This window comes from Notechis scutatus, chromosome 1 (assembly GCF_049901735.1).
Source record: "Notechis scutatus isolate UNSWTSFEM ecotype Mainland chromosome 1, rNotScu1.2, whole genome shotgun sequence".
NCBI classification, from domain to species: domain Eukaryota; kingdom Metazoa; phylum Chordata; class Lepidosauria; order Squamata; family Elapidae; genus Notechis; species Notechis scutatus.
Genome location: NC_142009.1, coordinates 294,711,805 through 294,732,617, shown reverse-complemented (window position 1 = coordinate 294,732,617; position 20,813 = coordinate 294,711,805). Strand labels below are relative to the sequence as shown.

Here is a 20,813-nt window from a genome sequence, read left to right as displayed (position 1 = left end):
AAATTCATGCGGCACAAAATGAGGTGAAATGACAGAAAATGTTATTCCAATTATTCCAATCAACTTAAATATTTTTATGTGACCAGGGCTAATCAGGCAAATATTAAAGAAACATTTATGTAATTTTTATTCCCTCTGCCCCCATCTTCCCCAAGGATAACTGCAGAATTGAAATATCACTTAATCAAATGAAACCAAAATGTAACATCACATAAAAAATTGCTCTATAAATTTCACATGCTTTGTACACTAATTAATGTATCATGCATCTCTCTCCACTTTAGTAGATGACAGAATTAGATGAGGTCATGAAGATTAGGTGATGACGGCTACTTATCAATTCAGTTTTAATTTATTCTAAGCAAAAATACTGTATGTGTGCATATATATATGTGCACACACGCACACACAGTATATAGTATAGATATCAGATCCTTGAGAGGGGCTTTTGGGGCTTGGAAAGGACAAGTTAAAGAATAATAAATGCAAATTTAATTAAAGGCGCCCTACAAGACATTTGCATGAAAAAAAGAGTAAAACTTGCTATTTTGATTATTTCTTGTAAACATAAAGACATGTACATGTAGCTTGGAAGTTCCAATGAACAATGTTAACTATAACATAATCCTTTTTTTTAAAGTAGCTGTGCTTTACAAATTGGCCTCCTTTGATATATATTCAGAAATTATACAAGCACCATTGCTAAACAGCACCAAATGATCAAATGAATCAGTGCTCCAGAGAAGGAGCTACAGAATCTGGACATTTATTTAGATGATCTCCCAAACAAATGATTTGTGAATCTAGTTATCAGGCAATAAGCTCTTGATTGGTATTTTTCTCCCTCATCTCAACTGCTTTAGTTTGGTGATCTTGAACAAAAATATTCTCAGTATTAATTATTTTTGGCCTTTGCAGAGGTCAGCTAAGCAGCCCTTTAGCACAGAGGTAACCTCTGCATTAGCAACATTTAATGAGATCAAGTAACAATGAATGCTAGTGTATGCTGCGCATTGGCTCACTTGATTACTCCTCACTAAATAGCCATGCTTTATCATTTTATGAGTTATTTGGCTTGTTCCTCTGACAAGCCAGGTAACTAGATGATGCTAATCAACTGACTGGTGGGATGTGTGAATTTATTTGGTTAGGAAAAAGTGCCAAGAAGCTAAGCCAAGTTTTCTTGCAGTTTGTATTCCATTCTATGTACATAAGGTGACTGGACTGGTATTGAATCACATTTCAACCTTGAAAATGCCACTGAGTGCTCTGATACTAATGAAGGCAGCTAGTTTAGGGGGGAACAGGAAATAAGAATGGCTAGGGACTGAGAGAATAGCAGGGCATGAGCTTCCCTAGCTATCTCCATCATCTTCTGCTAGTCTACTGGTACAGCTGCTCGTATAACCAAGAATAATTGAGAAACACACACTAGCACACTTATCAAAATAATTACCATTCAGTGCAAGTGCTTCAGCAAGTGCTTCAACTTCTCTAAGTTATTAATAAGGATACATAATTAATCCAAGATCTGATTTGTATTAAAAATTTGTGTAAGTAATGTAATTCAATTTGAAACTGAATTTGGAATGCAACAAAATTCAATTCAAATCAGTTTTGAAAAAAATGAAATCATTAGTTATTGTCATGCCCCTCTTGGAATCTGATTCCGAGGGGGAGACCAAGCAGCTGACAGGGAGTGAGGGTGTGGCTCTATTGGCTGTGGAAGAAACTGGGGGAGGGCAAAGTGTGGCTAGGCAGAGCAGGGGAGAGGTAGAGAAAGGCAGAGGGAATTCAGAGGAAGATCCAGACCTACACCCTCTTCATCCTAGGGCATGCAGGGAGGAATGGAGAAGGGAGCAACATGAGTTGTGTGGTTTACAGGGGAGGAAAGGGCCCTGATTCCCTTCATTAGCTGCAGCTGGGAACACAGTGTTTTAAAAGGGAGGTTGCGCACAACAACTCGTTGGAAGAAAATCATGAGTTATCTTTTATTGTTAAGGCTTATCTGGGTTCCTGGCATCTTCCCAACTGTGTGAGTTTGGTTGGCCTTTGAAGTCTGCAATTCCTTATTCTACCCTGTCCAGTTAATTGCTGCAACATAGTTTGTGTGGATTTTTTATTTACAGTTTATATGTACTTTGTTTTTGGACTGAATTTCCTCCACTTAAAGACTTGGGGGAGTTTTTTCTCCAGCCGAAGGTAACTAGACATTGGGGGCAAAGTTGGAGGTATTAAAAGGACTTTTCTTACTTATGTGGTTATGTTGCTTTTGTGCCACGCCCTGGGTCATCACAGTTATAATGCAGTAAACTACTGAATATTTTCAGCTGATTCTGTTTTTGACAGAACTGGTGAAAATAGCTAAGATAAGGGATCTTTTACAATACTTTTTTTCCAGTAAAATTTCAGCCAGATAGCTTCAGTGGTTTAATCTTAATACATTTTTGATTTTGATTTATTCTGTGCTAGATGAAACCTAGAAGCTTCCAAATTGTCCAGAAAACATGCAGAAAATGTGCTAACCAATATTCTGGCATAGATTTTTGGAAATGACATGTTGAATATCTGAATTAAAAATTAAGTTAAATTAATAAATTAAAAAAGTAATTTGCAGGGAGCTCATTCAATGCTTTGAACATTCTGTTATCAGATTTAATTAGAATGAGTAAATTAATCAAATGTCCTTTGAATTAAGTCATCAATTTATAATTCTATACTATCCTAATCACTACACCTTGCCAAGAACTTGGCAAAAGAATACTTTGAAATACATACATATATATATATATATATATATATATATATATATATATATATATATATATATATATATATACACATATACATATACATATACATATACATACATACATACATACATACATACATACATACATATATATATATATATATATATATATATATATATATATATATATATATATATATAATTCAGCTTTGTTTGGGTATTTTCCCATGTCATTGTAGTTGTGCTTTTAAAGTTGTAGCAACATTTCGGCAGAATCTCATCTGCCATCATCAGGCTTCTGTATTGGGTTCTATTAACTATTAGCTATTAACAGTGGGGTTCTTTCTACTAGAAGCCTTTTTCCCCTTTATCAGTCAGTTCCTCTTATCCATTATCTGAAGATACGTTGTGAAGGCAGCATCATTACTTCTTCCATGGTGATGCATTGCAGTCTTTAGGACCTTTATAAAAATTAGCAATGGGGTTCAAATATATATTTTAGCTCTTTCTACACAAAACTCACAAACTAACTGTATCTTGTTGAAAAGTAAACAAAAGACCAAGTTTGGATCTGGTATAATGGATTCCGATCCATTTTTGAATAGCCTTCCTTATGATTATTTTTTTCTTGCAGACAGCGTATCTGTGCAAGTGTGATGGATGAAGTTACAATAGGAGTGCTGAGAAAAGCTGAAAAACAGGTTCAGTCACAAGAAAGAAGGTCAAAGACCTCTGTCTATAGGAGAAATTCTCTAGCACAGCCCTACTGAAGGAGCTCACAAAACTCACAAATCCCTGCCACATGAGGTTTGTAAATCACCATTTTGTTTAAGACCTATGACTTTACTTTTCATAAATGCCATTCTTTATTCCAGCAGAACATGGCCGAGAAACAAAGAAGAATGTTAGGAGAGGAGCATCTTGAATTCCCAGTTATGCAGCACAACAAAGGAGCTGTTAATGCAAGAGTATTGATATTTATTGTATTGAGTATTGAGAATTATTTCATATATTCTCTTCTATTGGCCAAAACCCAATAGAAGAGAATATATGTAGCTCAATGTTAAATTGTGGAGTCCTTGGTACTTTCTGAGCTTGCAGATGCTTCATTACCTGACTGGGTAATAACATCAGTGCACTGAGAATTCCATAAAATCCACATGAACATATTTCAAATAATATAATCAGTTTGTACTGAATTGGGTGTCAACATGAATGCCAATGTTAAATGTTAAATCTGTGTTGCTTAAAATTTATGTATTTATTTATTTTCCATATTTATTATGTTTATAAATAATTCAAGGCAGCAAACATACCAAAAGAGCTGTGGTTGTGCAGTGGTTAGAATGCAGTATTGCAGGCTAACTCTGCTCATTGCCAGGAGTTCGATCCTGACCAGCTCAAGGTTCCATTGTTCTGAAGTGAATAAAATTTGACCCAGATTGTTGAAGACAATGTTGACATTGTAAACTGCTCAGAGAATGCTGTAAAGCACTATGGAGCATTATATAAGTCTCAGTGGTATTTCTATCAATAATACTCCTCAATAACAACTTTGTGAGGTGATTTGTCCTGAGAGAAAGTAACTGGCTTAAAGTGACCGAGTTGATTTTCATGCCTAAGGTAGGACTAGAACACACAGTCTCCTGGTTTCTAGTCATGTGTCTCAACCACTAAACCAAACTGGTTCTCTAGCCTTTTTGTGGAACTTCCTAGCTACATGCAAAGCCACAATGGTTTTTACTACTGTCAGAGCAAGTCTTACCCCAAAATGCAAGCAGAATATGAGTAGTGGAAGAGAAATGTGAAAGCGCTAGCTTTGGATGATTTCTATTACTATTACTGTATTGATCTGAAATGCTTCAGGAAACAATGAACATAACCATCTGAAGTTTGATTTTTAGCAAACATAAAGCTTTTCAAAATAATATAATAACCTATCCACCCCACAGCGTCTTTTTTTTTTTTTTGTTTCTAACAAAAGCAATAGAAAAGAAAAGAAAAGAAAGAAGACTTTTTTTCTGTTTTGTGGTTAAGGACAGATTTGCAGAAAACTTTTTACAACACACACAAAAATTGGATGAAATTCTGTTCTCTATTAGATAACTATTTTAATTCAGAACAAGCCTCAAAAATAAATGAAACTTAAAGAAAAGCTTGAAACAAAATTATTTTTTTAAAAAATAAAGTAGATTTCAATTGCCTGCTGGATATTGCACAGTCATATCTATTCCCCACTACCCCAAAGCCATAAAATTATCAAAATGTATCTATGCTCAAAGGGAGAAATTGAGCCCATTTCAAAATTTTCTAATCAGTTTTAGCATTTTAGTGGATACATTTTGAAGCATCATTGCTGCAGATAGCATGGCAGAGCATAATAATTGTTGCAGATTCATTGTGGTTTAAATCTCCTCAGACTGGTTAAACAAAAGTAATAGCAAAACTACATTGCCATGTTAACCGCTTTTAAAATCCCATGGAGAAAAAGAACTTTTGATGCATGTTTTCATATCTGTCAGAAAGATATAAAAACAGCCATGGTGCTACCTCTTTTTTGCCTACCTACTTCTTTCATTAATTAATAGTTGGATGTTCATTATTATTTCAGGAAAAATTCTTCAATCTGCTTCCTTTCTCTTCACCAGAGCCAGTTCAAAAACCATTACAAATATATAGCACAATGGTTTACAATAAACTGAACAGGACTGGTTCAAACAGTTGGTTTTCTTTTTTCTTTTTTTCCCAGAGTTGGCTTTCCAACATGATGGCCCATTCATGTTTTGCTCCTGCCAGTTCCATGGGATTGGATGCTTGGCTTTTTAAACAGTGATAGTTTAATACACATTTCTACCCATATATACACATATCACGTATACATATATGAGCATACATATATATGTATACATTCAGAACCACATATATGTATTGGCATTATCAATTGCAAAAAGCAAGCCAAAAAGAAGACTGACCTGGCTTACCTACACTCTGCTCGCATTCAATGAAATCTTCATCATCATTAGAACATTCTGCTGAAGAAACGAGGTCATCTGTTGTCTAATGTCAATAAGAACAAAAGAAAAAAAAGAAACAAAGATCAAATGAAGGGAATCATATTCAAAAGAACAGTGGTCTTTGAGCATGGCTTAAACATTTCTATGATACATATTTTTCTTATTATTTAGAGTGTTGGCTTTCTTCTTCTTTTTGTATATTTATGGAGATTCTCAATAATCTATTCAGGTCATAGTGGTCCCAAAGGTGCTTTTCCAAAATGCAACCGGACTTTCTTGAGTCTTTTCTTCTTGAAAATGTTTTGTTTTCAATGTTCCTTGAAAGCAAAATGTTTTCAAGAAAATAAAACAAAACAAGAAAGTCCAGTTGCCTTTTGGAAAAACACCTTTGAGACTTTTTGTATATTCTATTTTTAGCCCAAAATTCTATTAAATTATGTAATGTGATTTATTGCTTTCCATATTATGTTACAATAGTTCTAAGGTACTTCTAGAATACATATTTCCCATATGTAAGAACATAGAAAATTGCCATCAACTCCATCTCTGATTCATTTTGCTCAGTATTATCTAGACAACTCTCCATATCCAGAAATACCAAAGACAAAGTGGTTACTATATAAGTAGCAGGGAGTTTTGTATTGAATTTTGGCCCTTGTTTTGAAAAACATAATGACAAGTTAGTACAACACACTCTTATCCCACAGTAGAGACTATCAGCAAGTTCTAGAGAATTTCATATAGTACCATAAAAAAGGTTACCTAATTTCATATAATTTAGTTAACTGGACAAATAAGTGAATGAATAAATAAAATGGCATAGATGCATAACTAAATCATCATCATCAATTTCTGGGTGCAATATTTAAAAAATAAAAATACACTTCATGAGATAGCTATGTATATAATCATACATGATATGATTGCATTTACTTCTTGTGCCATATTCGTCATCAGAGATTGGTGATCATGTTGTCATCTATATTTTGCATTTACACAGAGAAAAATATACAATATTTCTAAAAATAATATGGACTGTGTAATCCAACTGTAGGTATGGTTTGGAAAGTAAAAATCAAATAAAGGCTATTTTATTTCAAATTCCACAAAAAAGCAAAAGTATTTGTCTTCCTTATGACACTGGGATGTAGTTCCTGGTATGGTAATGCATGGCAGATGCACTATAGTCTCTGAAAAACTGAGGCCACATCAAGAGTGTCTCTGGTGTCAGCGAATCAGAGCCCATGTTCCATGAACTTTTCAGCTAGTAATTCTGAGCATGTGAGTGCCTGTGACTGTTCTAATTAAAGAGCAGCATGTATTGCGGTGTGTTAAGAAATATAATGGCTTCCCTTCCCGGTAGTAAGCCCTTCATGTAATTGCTCCAATTAGCAGTGGAGACCAATAGGAGGGTTTTGAGGAAGCCTCTGGACTCAGGCATATTGTTCATGCTCAAGAGTATTAAAGTATCCAGCCCTTGGCAACATGATCTCAACAAATGCCTGATTCTGCCATTCCCCACTCTTTGCTATTCCAGTTCTGTAAGCAGTATATAAAAGGTACAGATCACACAGTGTTGTAGGGCCTATGTAATCGGAATTCCTGTTGGATACACAGTAGAGAACCAGGCTCATTGTGCCTGCCTGGAGATGTTCTTTACCCAACAATTTACAGAAACTCCTAATGGCACTCTCAGACTTTGGATTCAATATGCAAGCAAACCCGCCTTCTCTCGCTTGCACTGCTGTGTCCCTCATACCAGTACTTTTTCAGCTAGGATGAGAAAAGGCTTACTGCTTTCATTCTCTTCCTGAATTTCTTTGGGAATCTGGTTATGATATTATTTCACTCAATTAAATTACAATGTGCAATGACTGGGGAAGACAAAAGTTCTGAAATTCTTGCTGAATTTCAGAACCAGCATTCTTCTCCTTTGGTCATGAAGAGGCTGACACATGTGGTTCATTAACCTCTGGAGAACTAGAAATAAAGATAATTCTGTCTCTTGTTTTAGTCCACTGTAAGCATCATCATCTCTTTCGTTGGACAATATTATATATTTAAACATCTCAATGGAGAAAATTGTACCTGCAATTATTTCCACTGTTTCTTCCCGCTGAAAACTATTAAAACAAAAAAAATATCTTTTTTTTTCTGAATATATTCCCTCACTGGCCAATGGAAAAAAAAATGTAGAAATCCACACTTCTGTTGGATTTCCTTAATAATCTCAAATTTGCATTGGAAATTGAAACAGGAGTAATTGTTCTCCCTGCCTCTTGGCCCTCTCAAGACTTTCTTGAAACTGAATTGGGATTGGAATGGGGATGGACATCTCTTCTTATTGATGGAGTTCATGTTTTGAATCCTAAAGATAGTAAACTGAATCCCTGACACTGCTAATGAAACCAGAAAAGATTCTTGCTGCAAGAGCTACTGAATATTAGTATGGACAAAACTGAGTAAGATTCATCTTTTTCAGTGTAAGTATCAAATAATAGGCAGAAGTCTAAAATTTGATTTTAATAATTAATGGAAAAACTAGCCTGCTAACTAGTGGAAATAATAATCAAGGCTCAATAACAGAGTAAGCAATGCTTTCCCTTGCAAAAAAGAGAGGCAAACAGAATGTATTAAGCTTGCTTGTCTATCTTTTTCATGAAAATATTCCACAGTAACCTATTCTGAAATATGTATTTTATTCTTTTGAAGTAACATGTCAGAAGTGAAATAACTCATTCCAGTGTTTACAACAAAAATATTTTTATTATAAATTAATTGTAATTTATACAATGATAGTCAATGTATATATTATAGATTGTAATTTATACAATTATCAATTGTAAATATTACACTATTGCTGTTACTATTTATTCGACTTATTGAAAAAGTGTTGATATCATATAGGAATACTTTAGCACTTATGAGAGGTTTACTTTCAAATTCCATCTCTTCACAGAACTGATTCTAATGAATTATTATTTCTAGATTTCTAATTATTTACTTCTAGAATTTCTTTGGGCCCCTATGAGGATTCTATATGTGTATCCATTGTTATGTACTGAATCTTGAGAGAGAATTTCAGTTACTATATAAAAATTCAATCAGAGCCATTACCTTTTCATGACAGCCCAAAATAAGAATTTATGCTACAGATTTGTACGCTTTGACCTACTGTTCCAAATAAAATGGCTTTATCTATAAAATATTCCATAGGAATCAGTCCCATTTAGACTATAACTATTCCATTCATTTGCTATGTGATGATTTTATGGGTATTAAGCACTAGATAAAATAAGCCCTGTCATGGAACAGCTTTATGAAACTATAAACAACACATTCAGTGAATGATGTGTTCTCATTCTTAGGATGGATGGAAAGAGAAAGGCCTATAAATATCTGCTTCTCAAATCTAGCAGATAAATTGTGCTACAATATGCTCTTGATGGATGACTTCCTTTTTAAAGTCTGGTTTATATTCCTTTAGTTACCTGAGGAACTGTTTCCATAAAACATTGCATACTTCTTAACCTTCATTAGAAATCAGTATTAAAGTTTTGTTTTCAATGGTCAATTAGGATAAATGTAGTATAGATTTCAATTTACCTTATATTAATAAATTATATATTACATTTAACTTAGAAGTTGGACTCAAATGGCTGAAGAAGAAGGAAATGTCCTGGAACATGATCTCAATTATCAATTATCAAGAGGAAACATTCTGCCTAAGCAAAAGGCAAATTTAAGCATTACATTTTAAACTTGAGCACATCTAGAGATGAATTTTATTGTCCTTCTGTCCTCCACTCCAAATAAATAATTTCAGTTAATATATTATTAAATTTTTCACTTACAAATTGGATAATGGGCAACAACTTTCCTGGAATTATAAAATTGGAAAAAATATTTTAGCTTCCTTGACAATTTATCAGCGGTGATGATAACCACAGTCATCACCATGGCCAGTTTAAGCCATAATCTTTCAGTTTGGATGTACAGATCTTGATACTTTGTGATCTTCTGTAATTCTTTGTCTTCTATTCTACTATGTACTGGTATTATCACATCTATTATCTACATTTTCTTCTTTTCAACCCCAGATAAATTTGGTGGGTTATGAGACAAAGATTTATCAGTCTGTATTTGGAAATCCCACAATATTTTAATCTATTAATTTTCAATTACTTTTACAATTCTATAATTTTTCATTATTACACTGATAATTTTTACAAATGTTTCATTGAATCATTTTGACAACTGTTTATGTTGCTGTTTATAATCAATTTGTGGGATCTTTTTGCACAAGGTGAGTATATAATCTACTATTTTCATCTGCCTTTTTGCACAATCTGCACTTTGAATCATTAATGATGAAATTTTCAACTCTGGCCTTGATTGCATTTGGCTCTTAAACAGCCAAAATCAAGCCTTTGATTTATTTTTTTAAAGTCCCAGTTGTAAGCCATTGCAAAAATGATAAAAGGTTTTACCTTTATCCACTTTCCCTACAGTCGTTTCTAGAAATTAATCATGTAATGCCTTTTTTGACAGCAGTTCTTGATTTTATTACATTATTTCAATAGTTGTTTTAAAGATATTTTTGTAAAGTATATGGTTTATTATACATTGGTAATATATTCTTATATATAATTATTTTATAGGCTTTTCCCCAGGAACATAATTGTAAATCTTTAAAAACTCAATAAATATATTTGCATTAAAAAGAAAACACATTGGTTACTAAAATTGTTGTCTTACATAAATATCATGGGGTCAAACAGAAATTCTAGAGGTGGCCATGTAAGTATGGCTGGGACCTCTTTAAGCATTTCTACTAACATTTCAGTTGGATTACTTCTTCAAAAGAATAGTTTTTAATTGATAACATCAAAAGCTGCTGAGACATCCAGGAGAATCAACAAGAGTACATTTCCCATTTCTCTTTCCTTGACAAAGATAACCAAGAGGGAAACAAATCTTATGCCATGAAGAGCTTTATAGGTGATAACCAGCTTGATTCATCTGGAAGCAGAGTGGCAACCAGAGCGATTTGCAAAGTAGGAGTATCATATAAGCATGCTAAGACAAGCTCACAATAGCCAGGGTACCATAACTGCAAAATACAATTCTTGCACAAATTCTCTTCATGTTACACCAATTCTTCATGTTTACTGGTTCTCAGTTTTCATGCACAATTCAATCTATAAGCCATTTAAAGTTTGAGAACATAGCATCTGAAGGAATGTCTTTTCTATATTTTCCTAAGATTATCTTCTGTGTATACATTGAACTATAACCTGAAAGATCATTTTTATAAAATTATGTAGTATTTTACCCAACAATACCCAATACATTCTCAAGGATGTATAAAAATACTTCAAATATATATTGGAAATTGAAATGTAAGGAAGGAACTTTCTACTTCTAATTTGGTGGATTTATGACAAAGCAAAGAACTATTGGGTTATGATTCATATTTTAATACAAAAGATTCTTAAAATGAATATACAAGGGCTTGAAAACAATTGGAACTTTGTTGTTATTCATATTGACAGCAATAAGAATGCTTTATGCACAATGTGGAAGGATATATTAATTCCCACAATGGAAGAAAAGTTGGAGAAACTGATGGAACTAGCAGAGATGGCCAAATTAGCTGCTTTAATCAAAAACAAGAATACTTCTAACTTTGTTTCTATCTGGAAACCACTTCTGGATTTGTGCTTGAGATAGAAAAAAAATGAAACTTTGACTTTTGGATTTACTGATTAGACAAGTTTTGTTGGTGTTATAGAAATGATTATAATATACAGGGCTTGCAAATTAAAAGTTGAGGGCATAACTTTATTATGTTAATTCTACTGTGCTGAAGAGTTAGAAGTTTATGCTTCCCTCCCCATTTTTCTCCTTTATCTTTCACTTCTCTTTTTTTCACCTTTTTTCCATTCCCCTTTTACCACTGTTTTCATTTTCATGTGTATTTTATACTCTAATAAGTTTAATAAAATTATATTATTACAAAAATAAAATAAAAAGATTGTGAGACACCTACATTAAAGCAAATGCATGCCTGGACGACTCTTGGATCAATTATGGAAGTTCATGAACCAAAGATTATTTCCAAAATTCTATGTTGCTTTTTTACCTTTTAAATATATGTTTTAAAGTTTTAACATTGCCTCCAATAATAAAGAATATGTAACATGATTTTGATGATTTGCTCCTTTTTTTCTATGTATAAAAAGTCATACATAATTATTTTAAAGTCATAGAATTTGTATAAGAAGAAGTCACATTGAGCTAGATATACCAATATTTGGTATTCATCCTTCAATCAAGTAATGTTTACCAACAATTTCAATATTACTTATGAAAGTGACCTCCCCCCCCCCAAAAAAACAGCAAAAATATAGAGCCTTTAGCTAATAGGCAGACTCCAGTTGTATTGCCACTACTTTGGTTTACGCTAATCAAGGAATCCAGATTTGTAGATGGAAAATGGCAAGTTGAGTAAGACTAAAATAAAATTCTTCTGTAGAAATAGCATAACTTTAAAAAATGAACTGAGCATTAGCTGAAGATAGGTCATTTTCACACAAGGTACAAAGAAATGACTGCAACTACTACACACGGTTATTTTAGGATTATTCATTAAGCCAAGACGGTATCCTCTGTGGCCATCATCTCTAAAGCAAGCATTTGAGATATGATGAGAGAAAGTGGAAAGCCCAGAATGTGGCTGATGGAAAGTTCTGAGATTGACAGGGTGGATCAGATTGACAAACCCTGCTTGAAGAGCAGCTAATAGATATAAAAAACAGATTTGTAGATGTACATGTTTTAGTTTAAGAAAGGAACTGCAAGAGGCCTCATCTCAGAAAATATGCTCTTTCTTATAAACCCTTGATCCTGATTAGCTGAGGGCTAGTCATTAATCAGCATGCCCTTTATCCTCTACATCAACCAAAGTTAACAACAAAGAATCCAACACTCCTCCCTTCTGAAAAACTCCCACCTCTGATATTCCCTGCATATGTACTCCCCTGTTGGATTTAAAAATGGAAACCTTACCTACTGCAAAATTATATCATTAAGTAGAGTGCACAAAGGGGTTACCCATTGTAGCAAAATCAGCTGCTCAATCATTACCCCAGCAGATGAGAGATTAAATAACTAGGCCTACAAGTTATAAGAGGGAAAGTAAATCAGCCTTCATTTTGTGCACTCTGTGTGTCAAATACAGTAAGTCTACCATTGAAGTTGTTCTTTTTAAAAAGAGAGTGTGAGCACACAGTAAGATGAAATTAGTCTCTGGGAAATACAATTGCAATCATTACTATCATCAAATAAAAGCCAACTGCTGCTGCTCCCCATACTGTGTAAAATACTGGAGAATTTTCATCTGATTTCAAAGCATTCAGAGGACCACGAAAAGGTGGAATAGAATATCAAGGAGGTTAGGCTTCACCTGCCCCACATGTTCTCCTTCCCTCTGCCTTTAGCAGGGTGGATGGACAAGGGACTCTAAATATGCAGTGAGGCAAGAGAAGGGGAAATTAAGGAGGAAAAAAAGAAAAAGGAACATGCAAGGATTAATTTGTCTGTTGTTCAGGGTACCTTGACAGAGGAAAGAAAAGTATTGAACCACAGCAGCTTAAACCAACCTTAATGTACCTTCTTAAAAGCAGGAGGAATATAATGCTAGGTGGTGTTCTGCTGATAAGCAAATCCCCCTAAATCCTTTCCATTTATTTCTTGGCCTGAAGAAATTACATATTACTTAGGAGCAAAATAAATAAATAAAGCCCACATCTCTGAGAATCTAGATTGCTTGTTTATTGCTTATTTATTGATTACCCATCCCACTTTGACAAATCTTTGTTGAGGTTTAGAGCTGAATTGTGGACCAAGTAGAAAAAGTTAAAAATTGTGCTCCTTCTTTTCTTTACCTGCCACCCAACCATATCAAATATGAATTATTACTTCTGGGATTCTAGGATAGGTACATATTCTACTACTCAAATTTACTAGCACCAAGTTCCACCAAGTTATTAATACTTCTGCTATAACCACTTCTAAGACAAGTCTAAGTCAATGTTATGTAATGGCTTTGGAGGAAGAGGATATTTGGGGACTATGTCATCCCTTGGTATTTAGACTAAAGCATGGGGCTTTAAACAGCAAACCATCAAGACTACTGATTCCATATGAAAGCCTGGATTCCTATATACTTATACACCCACACATATATACTCTTGGCCAACTCACAATTGACCGAGCATCAGAATTTCAAATTCTACCCATAATAATGTTCTAAAACACTTTCCCTTGAAGGAGATTTCTAAAGCAATTTCTCTTTCATCAGACTGAAGGAAAACTCATGAACCATGACTTTCTTTACTTAAGCATAATGAAGATATCTTCTTAGTTGGACCTGTAATTCTAGGTTGCCTGACCTGATGACAATAAGATGAATGCAGATTGTAACCTTCTAAAAACTATTGAATATGAAAAAGCCAAATTCTGAGGACATGTACCTTATTCACTTGGAAAATGATAGCAAAAAAAAGCTAGAGGTTCATCTGCTCTAAAAAGCATTAGTTACCCTTTCAGAATAAACTTCCAGTCAGAGAAAATGAGCTTTCTGTTTGTTGTAGCAGCTATGCACTTCATAACTGTGTCCCAAGAATATTTTTCACTTACAGCCTGCTCCTTTGCCACAAATCAATATGTCATTGTGCTGGCATGTTTTGCCTCTGTCCCCTGGACATCTTTATTTAACTTTTATCTTTTCTCTTCCAAAAGAGAACTGTGTTGGATTTTGTTCTATTATTGATTAAATCATTTGGAGAGATAAATAAATAAATACAAGATCATAGCTATAAAGATAATAAAATACATCCTTTCTCAGTAATATTTTGAAAGGCCCCAGGAAAAATAAACAATGCTTATGTGTTCAGATGACCATATTTTAAATATGAGGACAAATTTGTTTTTTATTTCACTCTTCACTGAATTCTGTAGAACATAGTTTTCCAAACATAAATATGCACTATATTTGAAAAAAATGTACACAAAGAACCGAAGGAACACTACTTAGAAAAACAAGAAATGTTCTTGGGTATGAATACAAAAGTTATGCAGTTTTAAAGACAACAACAAAAAACGGATCTGTTGTGGAAATGGAAAATAATTAAATGAAGACCTGAAAGGGAGAAACAAAAATAAATTGCAACTTATATTATTAGTACTTTAAATGTATTATGAATTGTATGAGGAACCTAAACCAAAGTAAAAATGTAGCCTAATCTAGAGCTGGCAATAATAATTGCTAATCTGGATGAAATTGCAATTGATTACAGAGATATTTTTATAATATTCAGGGATGGAACTTGCATAAAAAAAGCAAGAATCTAAAATATTAACTGTGTAATAAAATGCCCAATATGAGCAAAAATAATATCTGAATGTGTTCTTGAAAATAACATTTTAATAAAAATATTTTATTTTTTTAATAGTAATGTTCATGTGGGCTCAAAATAAGTTTATTCTTGTTTTGGTGGAAACTGTCTAAATAGTACTTAGGAAAGGGTGAAAAGACTGGGGCGTCCTGATAGCAATGTTCCAATCTTTGAGTGGCTGCCACAAAGAAGAGGGTGTGGGGTCAGCCTATTTTCTAAAGCATCAGAAAGCAAGACAAGAAACAATAGATAGAAACTAATCAAGAAGGAAAGCAAAGTAGAACTAAGGAGATATTTTTTTTAACAGTGAGAACAATTAACTAGAGGCTTGCCTTTAGAAGGTGTGGGTTCTCCATCACTAGAGGCTTTTAAGAAGAGATTGGAGAGCCACTTGTCAGGAATGGTATAGATCTCCTGCTTGAGCAGGGGGTTGGGCCAGTAGACCTCCAAAGTTCTTCTAACTCTGTTATTCTGCAATAAAGCAGACTGAAAACACCTACCTCTTACTCTAAGTACACAAGTTTGGAAATACAGCCAATGGCACCTGCAGGATATTGTCAAAATTTGAAAGATGGTGGATGGATTCGAGCCCCATTCATTTTGTATTTGTGTTGACATTTAATGTTCATCCTCCATCCCCATGGACACCATTTAACTTCAGCCCCTATACTCTAAAATGGTACAATTTGCTTTGGCGGTTCCCTGAGACCAATTGTGAGGACACAAAAAGCACTGATTTGCACTTGGCAGCCTAACTTAAGGACCAACTATGGAACTTTTATGTTACACTCTTTCAACTCCCCAATCTCTCCAATCTACTTTGAAGGACCCATCTGCTAATATTCTGTTCTAACAATCTCCAAATGCTGAGTGATCATAATGCACCAATCAATGATCCTTCCAGCTAACTATCAGGAGAGAATAAAAACAATCCACAAATAGATTTGATTCCTGTCTCCAGCCCATTGTGCCAAAGAGGATTTAGCTGATTCAGCTGTCCAAATAAATCAACATCATGCAATTGGAGAGATCAAGATTTTGTTCAAAATCCAAGCACAGAGGTGCCCTTATTTGTACATCACAATTTATCATATTTCAGTGTATTTCAAGCTATATTTTTTCAGAGTAAAGCCTGTACATAGACCTTCTGAAAAATCATGTCTCTCTATTTCATTTTTATCTCTCCCCTGATTCCGTGGGCTCAGGATAACTTGCCACAATGTTAATCAATCCTATTGATCACTGCTACCCAATGGCTGGTAATCAAAAGTCTTTCGGGGTAAAACTATTTGAAGCATAATAAAACATCTAGAGTGTCTTGCAGACAATAAAACAATCAGAATAATGAAATGCAACATCATCAATAGTGAAAACAAAATAGATACTTTGCTCAATCATGCCAGAAATGGGGAAAAAATTAACCAGAATCCAAAACTGACCAAAAACAAAACAAAAAATGAACAAGTTTGATGAACACTCTTGAAAAAATATTCCATGACTTCGAGCTGCATCCTATAAAAGAACCTATTCATAATCATCATCATCCAAGCCTTGGAAACTTGTCCAATGCAATGTACAAGCCAACAGACAACTTAGCTTCAGTTCTCTGTCTAAGAAAGAGAAGGAAGGAGAAAGATTTGTCATGCAAAATACAGGAGTTTACTCTTTGAGCTGGATCTCAACAATATAGATGTGATCCATAAAGCCATAGCTCAACACCTGGGAATTTATGTATTTATTAAACAAATTTATATGGCTGCCCAAATTATACATAGTTACTCTGGGTGGCTTAACAGAATAACACGGTTGGAAGACCACTTGGAAATTTCTAGTCCAATTCCCTGCTCAGGCAGGATACCCTATACCATTTCAGACAAATGGTTGTCCAATCTCTTTTTAAAAACCTCCAGTGTTGGAGCTCTCACAACTTCTGAGGCAAGTCATTTCACTGATTAATTGTTCTGTCATAATATTTCTTCTTAATTTTAGGTTGCTTCTCTCCTTGATTAGTTTCCACTCATTGCTTCTTGTCCTGCCTGTCCTGTTTTGGAAAACTGGCTGACTCCCTTACAACATTAAAAGTCCTCATTATAAACCCCCAACATACCCCTTCCTGCAGTGCCAACAAATACAGTCAAACCAGCTATGCATGCTGGTTTATTGAAGTTTTGGCAAAACTCCTCTACAGATCTGTCAGAATCTACAAAAATATGTGACTATGTCCTATGAACTAGAATTTTGCAGATGTTCAAAGTTTCATAGAAGTAAAGCAAATGGTCAAAGCAGGCTGCCCCCTCCATCAAAGCAAAGTACCTCATCCAAGTGGATTAGCTGCAATTTACAGAAGCCTATTACACACAATTAGTGTGCTGTGTTATATCACACTTTTTTGGAATAGTCCTCCTGCCATGTCATTCAAAGGTCAAAAATACCTTTCAGTTCCTGAGAGTTACCCACTAATTATGGTGAATAATATGGTGAAAAAACGAAGTGATAGGGATAAATGGTATCACTTCAGTTTTTTTTAAAAAAATAATATATTCCATTAATGTTTTTTTAGTGCAGCTTTTTAGTTTATTGGTCTCAAAATGGCAGAGTAGAATTAAAATACTTAATATATAAAATTATGTGAAAGGTGCCATACACATTAATCAGTGTTGTCCCTGGCAAATGTAAAATGGACTTTCAAAGGGTTTCTTTTAATGGTGGGAGAAGGGCACAAAGTGGATCTTCTGCAGATTAACTGATCTTTCTTTTTAAACTGAAAAGACACCAAGCGATTTGATATCATTACCAGACATATTTCCAACTGGTTTTAAGGGTGACTCTACTGTTTCAAGGTTAACAACATTTATTGTACTTTTTTAAAAAATGTGGAGGGCATGCACCTTTGCAGTTAACAAGAAGAAGACACTGAACTTTTCATAAATGTTACTAAATTGTCTAATGCCTAAATATTTGTTTCTACTACTGAAAAGGATATAATTCCATCTGATCTTCAACAAAGTTTATTCCTTCTCATAGCTGTGAAATGCAGTAAAATTCAGTTAGTGAATAGTTTGAGTGGCCTAGGCATATCATTGACTGGCCCTATAGTTATTTAAAAAACCAATAAAATAGGTAAAGAATCACATTCTAAAAATATATTTTATAAGTAAATGTCTTGTGTGTAGTCCAAAAATATAGCAAGGAAACAACTGTGGTGTAATTTTTCTCTTAATGAGTTTGTTTACTTTTTTTAGAGACATACTTAGTTGGGTGAGCATGGCTGTATCTTTCTGACATTATATTGTAGTCATGGTTAGGTTAAACTCTTTAAAAGTAGTTTTTATGTTTATTTCATGTTTATTGTTTATCCTGCATACTTGATGGACTATAGCCTGTGCTGATATTTTTGGCTGAAGAAAGGGCTGAAGAAAGGGTTTGATGTGTCATCAAATCAGTGGTGACTCTTAGCAATCACGTAGGCAGTTGTTCAACAGAACAATTTATCTCCAACCTTGTCATTCAGATCTTCCAGGCAAGGGACGGCTATTAATGTTTAAATAAACAACAAGCAAATAAGCAAACAGAGTCCCAACAGTAGAGACTTTTGATATTCTCTGAGCTCAACTATTTACTTGCAGACATTTCATTACCCAACAAGGTTATGGCGTATTATTTTATGCTTGATTATTTGTCAGGTGTTAATCCTTGCTTATCTAAATTTTGGCTGCTGGAGAGGATGTATTCTGGCCTTTTGATTTTATTTTGAGTCATGCTGAATAGCTGTAGCAGCTATTGTATATTGATGAAAGTTTATGAAACTGTGTGGTTCTAAAGACAATCGATGAGGAACTCAAGAAATAAAAAAGTAAAGGCAGAACTCTGTGGTTTCTGTTTCTGCCAGACAAATTACCATAACATCTTTTTATATTTGCTTCCCATGATGTGAACTCTAGCATGTGCTTGCCTCCTGCTAGCAGAAAAGTAGATAATTGAAAGCTATTAATGAATATGGCATCAAAAATCTAATACTGCCATAGGGTAGTTTTCATTTAAACAGATTTGAAGACTGGGGGGAAATATCTCCAAAAAGCCAAAATTTTCATACTGCCAAAAATGTTTTATTTAAACCTTAGGCAGGAAGGAATAAAGCAACATAAGCAGAATAGCTTTTAATAAATGTGCTTTAGACTTTCTTCTTTTAAAAAAAAATATAGACTACAAAAATAGCTCAGTTCAATAAGAGAAACATCTACTTTTGAATATTCACCATAATGCACTAAGCTGCTCCTTTGCCAGACTTTAAATCTTAAGTAGTACAATCTGCTGTTAGCACAATTGATCATTCCTTTTTTTCACTTCATTTACTTGCATTGCTCAGAATAACATGTCTTTGAAAAACTGTTTAAGTACTTACTCTGAGGGCAGACATTAGCATCCAGGGTGGTCTTCAAACACCTTGAAATGTAGAATAAATCCACCCTAACTCTTTCTGCACATGAGAGACATTACCTGGAACTAGTCCCTTAATACTTTTGCAGATCACAGCCTGGTTAGGATATATAACACATACCTTTGGGTGGGTCGGGGGGAAATAAAAGCCCATGTTGAGGCAACAAATTCTCCCTCCCACAAAGAAGTACCCACAAAGTAAGTTGTTATCTAAAGCAGTGGTAGGAGAAATGGAAAGCAGGCAAGAAGTTGACTTGTTATTGGGATTATAAAATTTCCAGGATTTTCTCTTGATGTTTTGAGTTTATAAAACCTAGAATCCAAAGTGTTATTTTGTTTTTTAAAAAGAGGGGAAAAGAAAAAGGAAGCTCCATATATACTATCTGTCTGTGTGTCTATCTGTCTATCTATCTGTCTATCTATAAACACACACATCCATCAATTTATTATCTATCTATCTATCTATCTATCTATCTATCTATCTATCTGTCCAGGGGTGGGTTATCTATCCAAGGGAGTAACTACCGGTTCTGTGATTTTACTTTGCATGCGCGTATATATCATTGTCATCTAGCTGCCTGGACAGCTGAACAGCACTGTGCGTGGGTGCGCAGCAGTTGAAAAAGCACTTTTTTCCTGCTTTTTCAACCACAGCTGTGTCACGCAAAGCAGCTGCGGTTGAAAATGCAGGAAATAAAGGTCAGGTAAGAGCCCGGGAGGGTGGGTGGGCCAAAACAGCAGCAGACACAGAACTGATTCTATGTATGCTCTCTGTTTGCTGCTTTTCAGAGAAACCAGTTCTACAGAAGTGGACAGAACTGGTAGAATCCCGTCTGTCTGTCTGTCTGTCTGTCTGTCTGTCTGTCTGTCTGTCTGTCTGTCTGTCTGTCTATCTATCTATCTATCGATCGATCGATCTATCGATCTATCATCTATCTATCTATCTAGTGTCTAGGATCTCTTATGCAAAAATATTTTGGATGAATAATTTGGATGATCAGATGGACTGATATTTTAATTAACTTTATGTCAGCTTTGAAATTCAGCTGCCACATTTAATGGAAGTGGGGGGTGGAGGAGTTGAAAAGTTCAAGGTTATTCTGTATGTCGTATTAAGAAATTCCAGTTGCAGTTAATTGGTTCTTGTGA

At 34.4% G+C, this 20,813-nt stretch overlaps 1 protein-coding gene across 21 annotated transcripts in view; it reads right to left on the bottom strand.

Moving 5' to 3' along the window:
* NRXN3 (neurexin 3) overlaps positions 1–20,813 on the bottom strand; it is a 1,270,300-nt gene that overhangs the window by 35,602 nt on the left and 1,213,885 nt on the right. For 14 of the 21 annotated variants that reach the window (XM_087952028.1, XM_087952026.1, XM_087952012.1 and 11 more), the window contains one exon: positions 5,725–5,809. In XM_087952028.1, coding sequence (XP_087808154.1) covers positions 5,725–5,809 — 85 coding nt within the window. The remainder of the gene's footprint in view (positions 1–5,724; positions 5,810–20,813) is intronic. The other 7 variants (XM_087952029.1, XM_087952027.1, XM_087952030.1 and 4 more) reach the window with 1 other exon arrangement.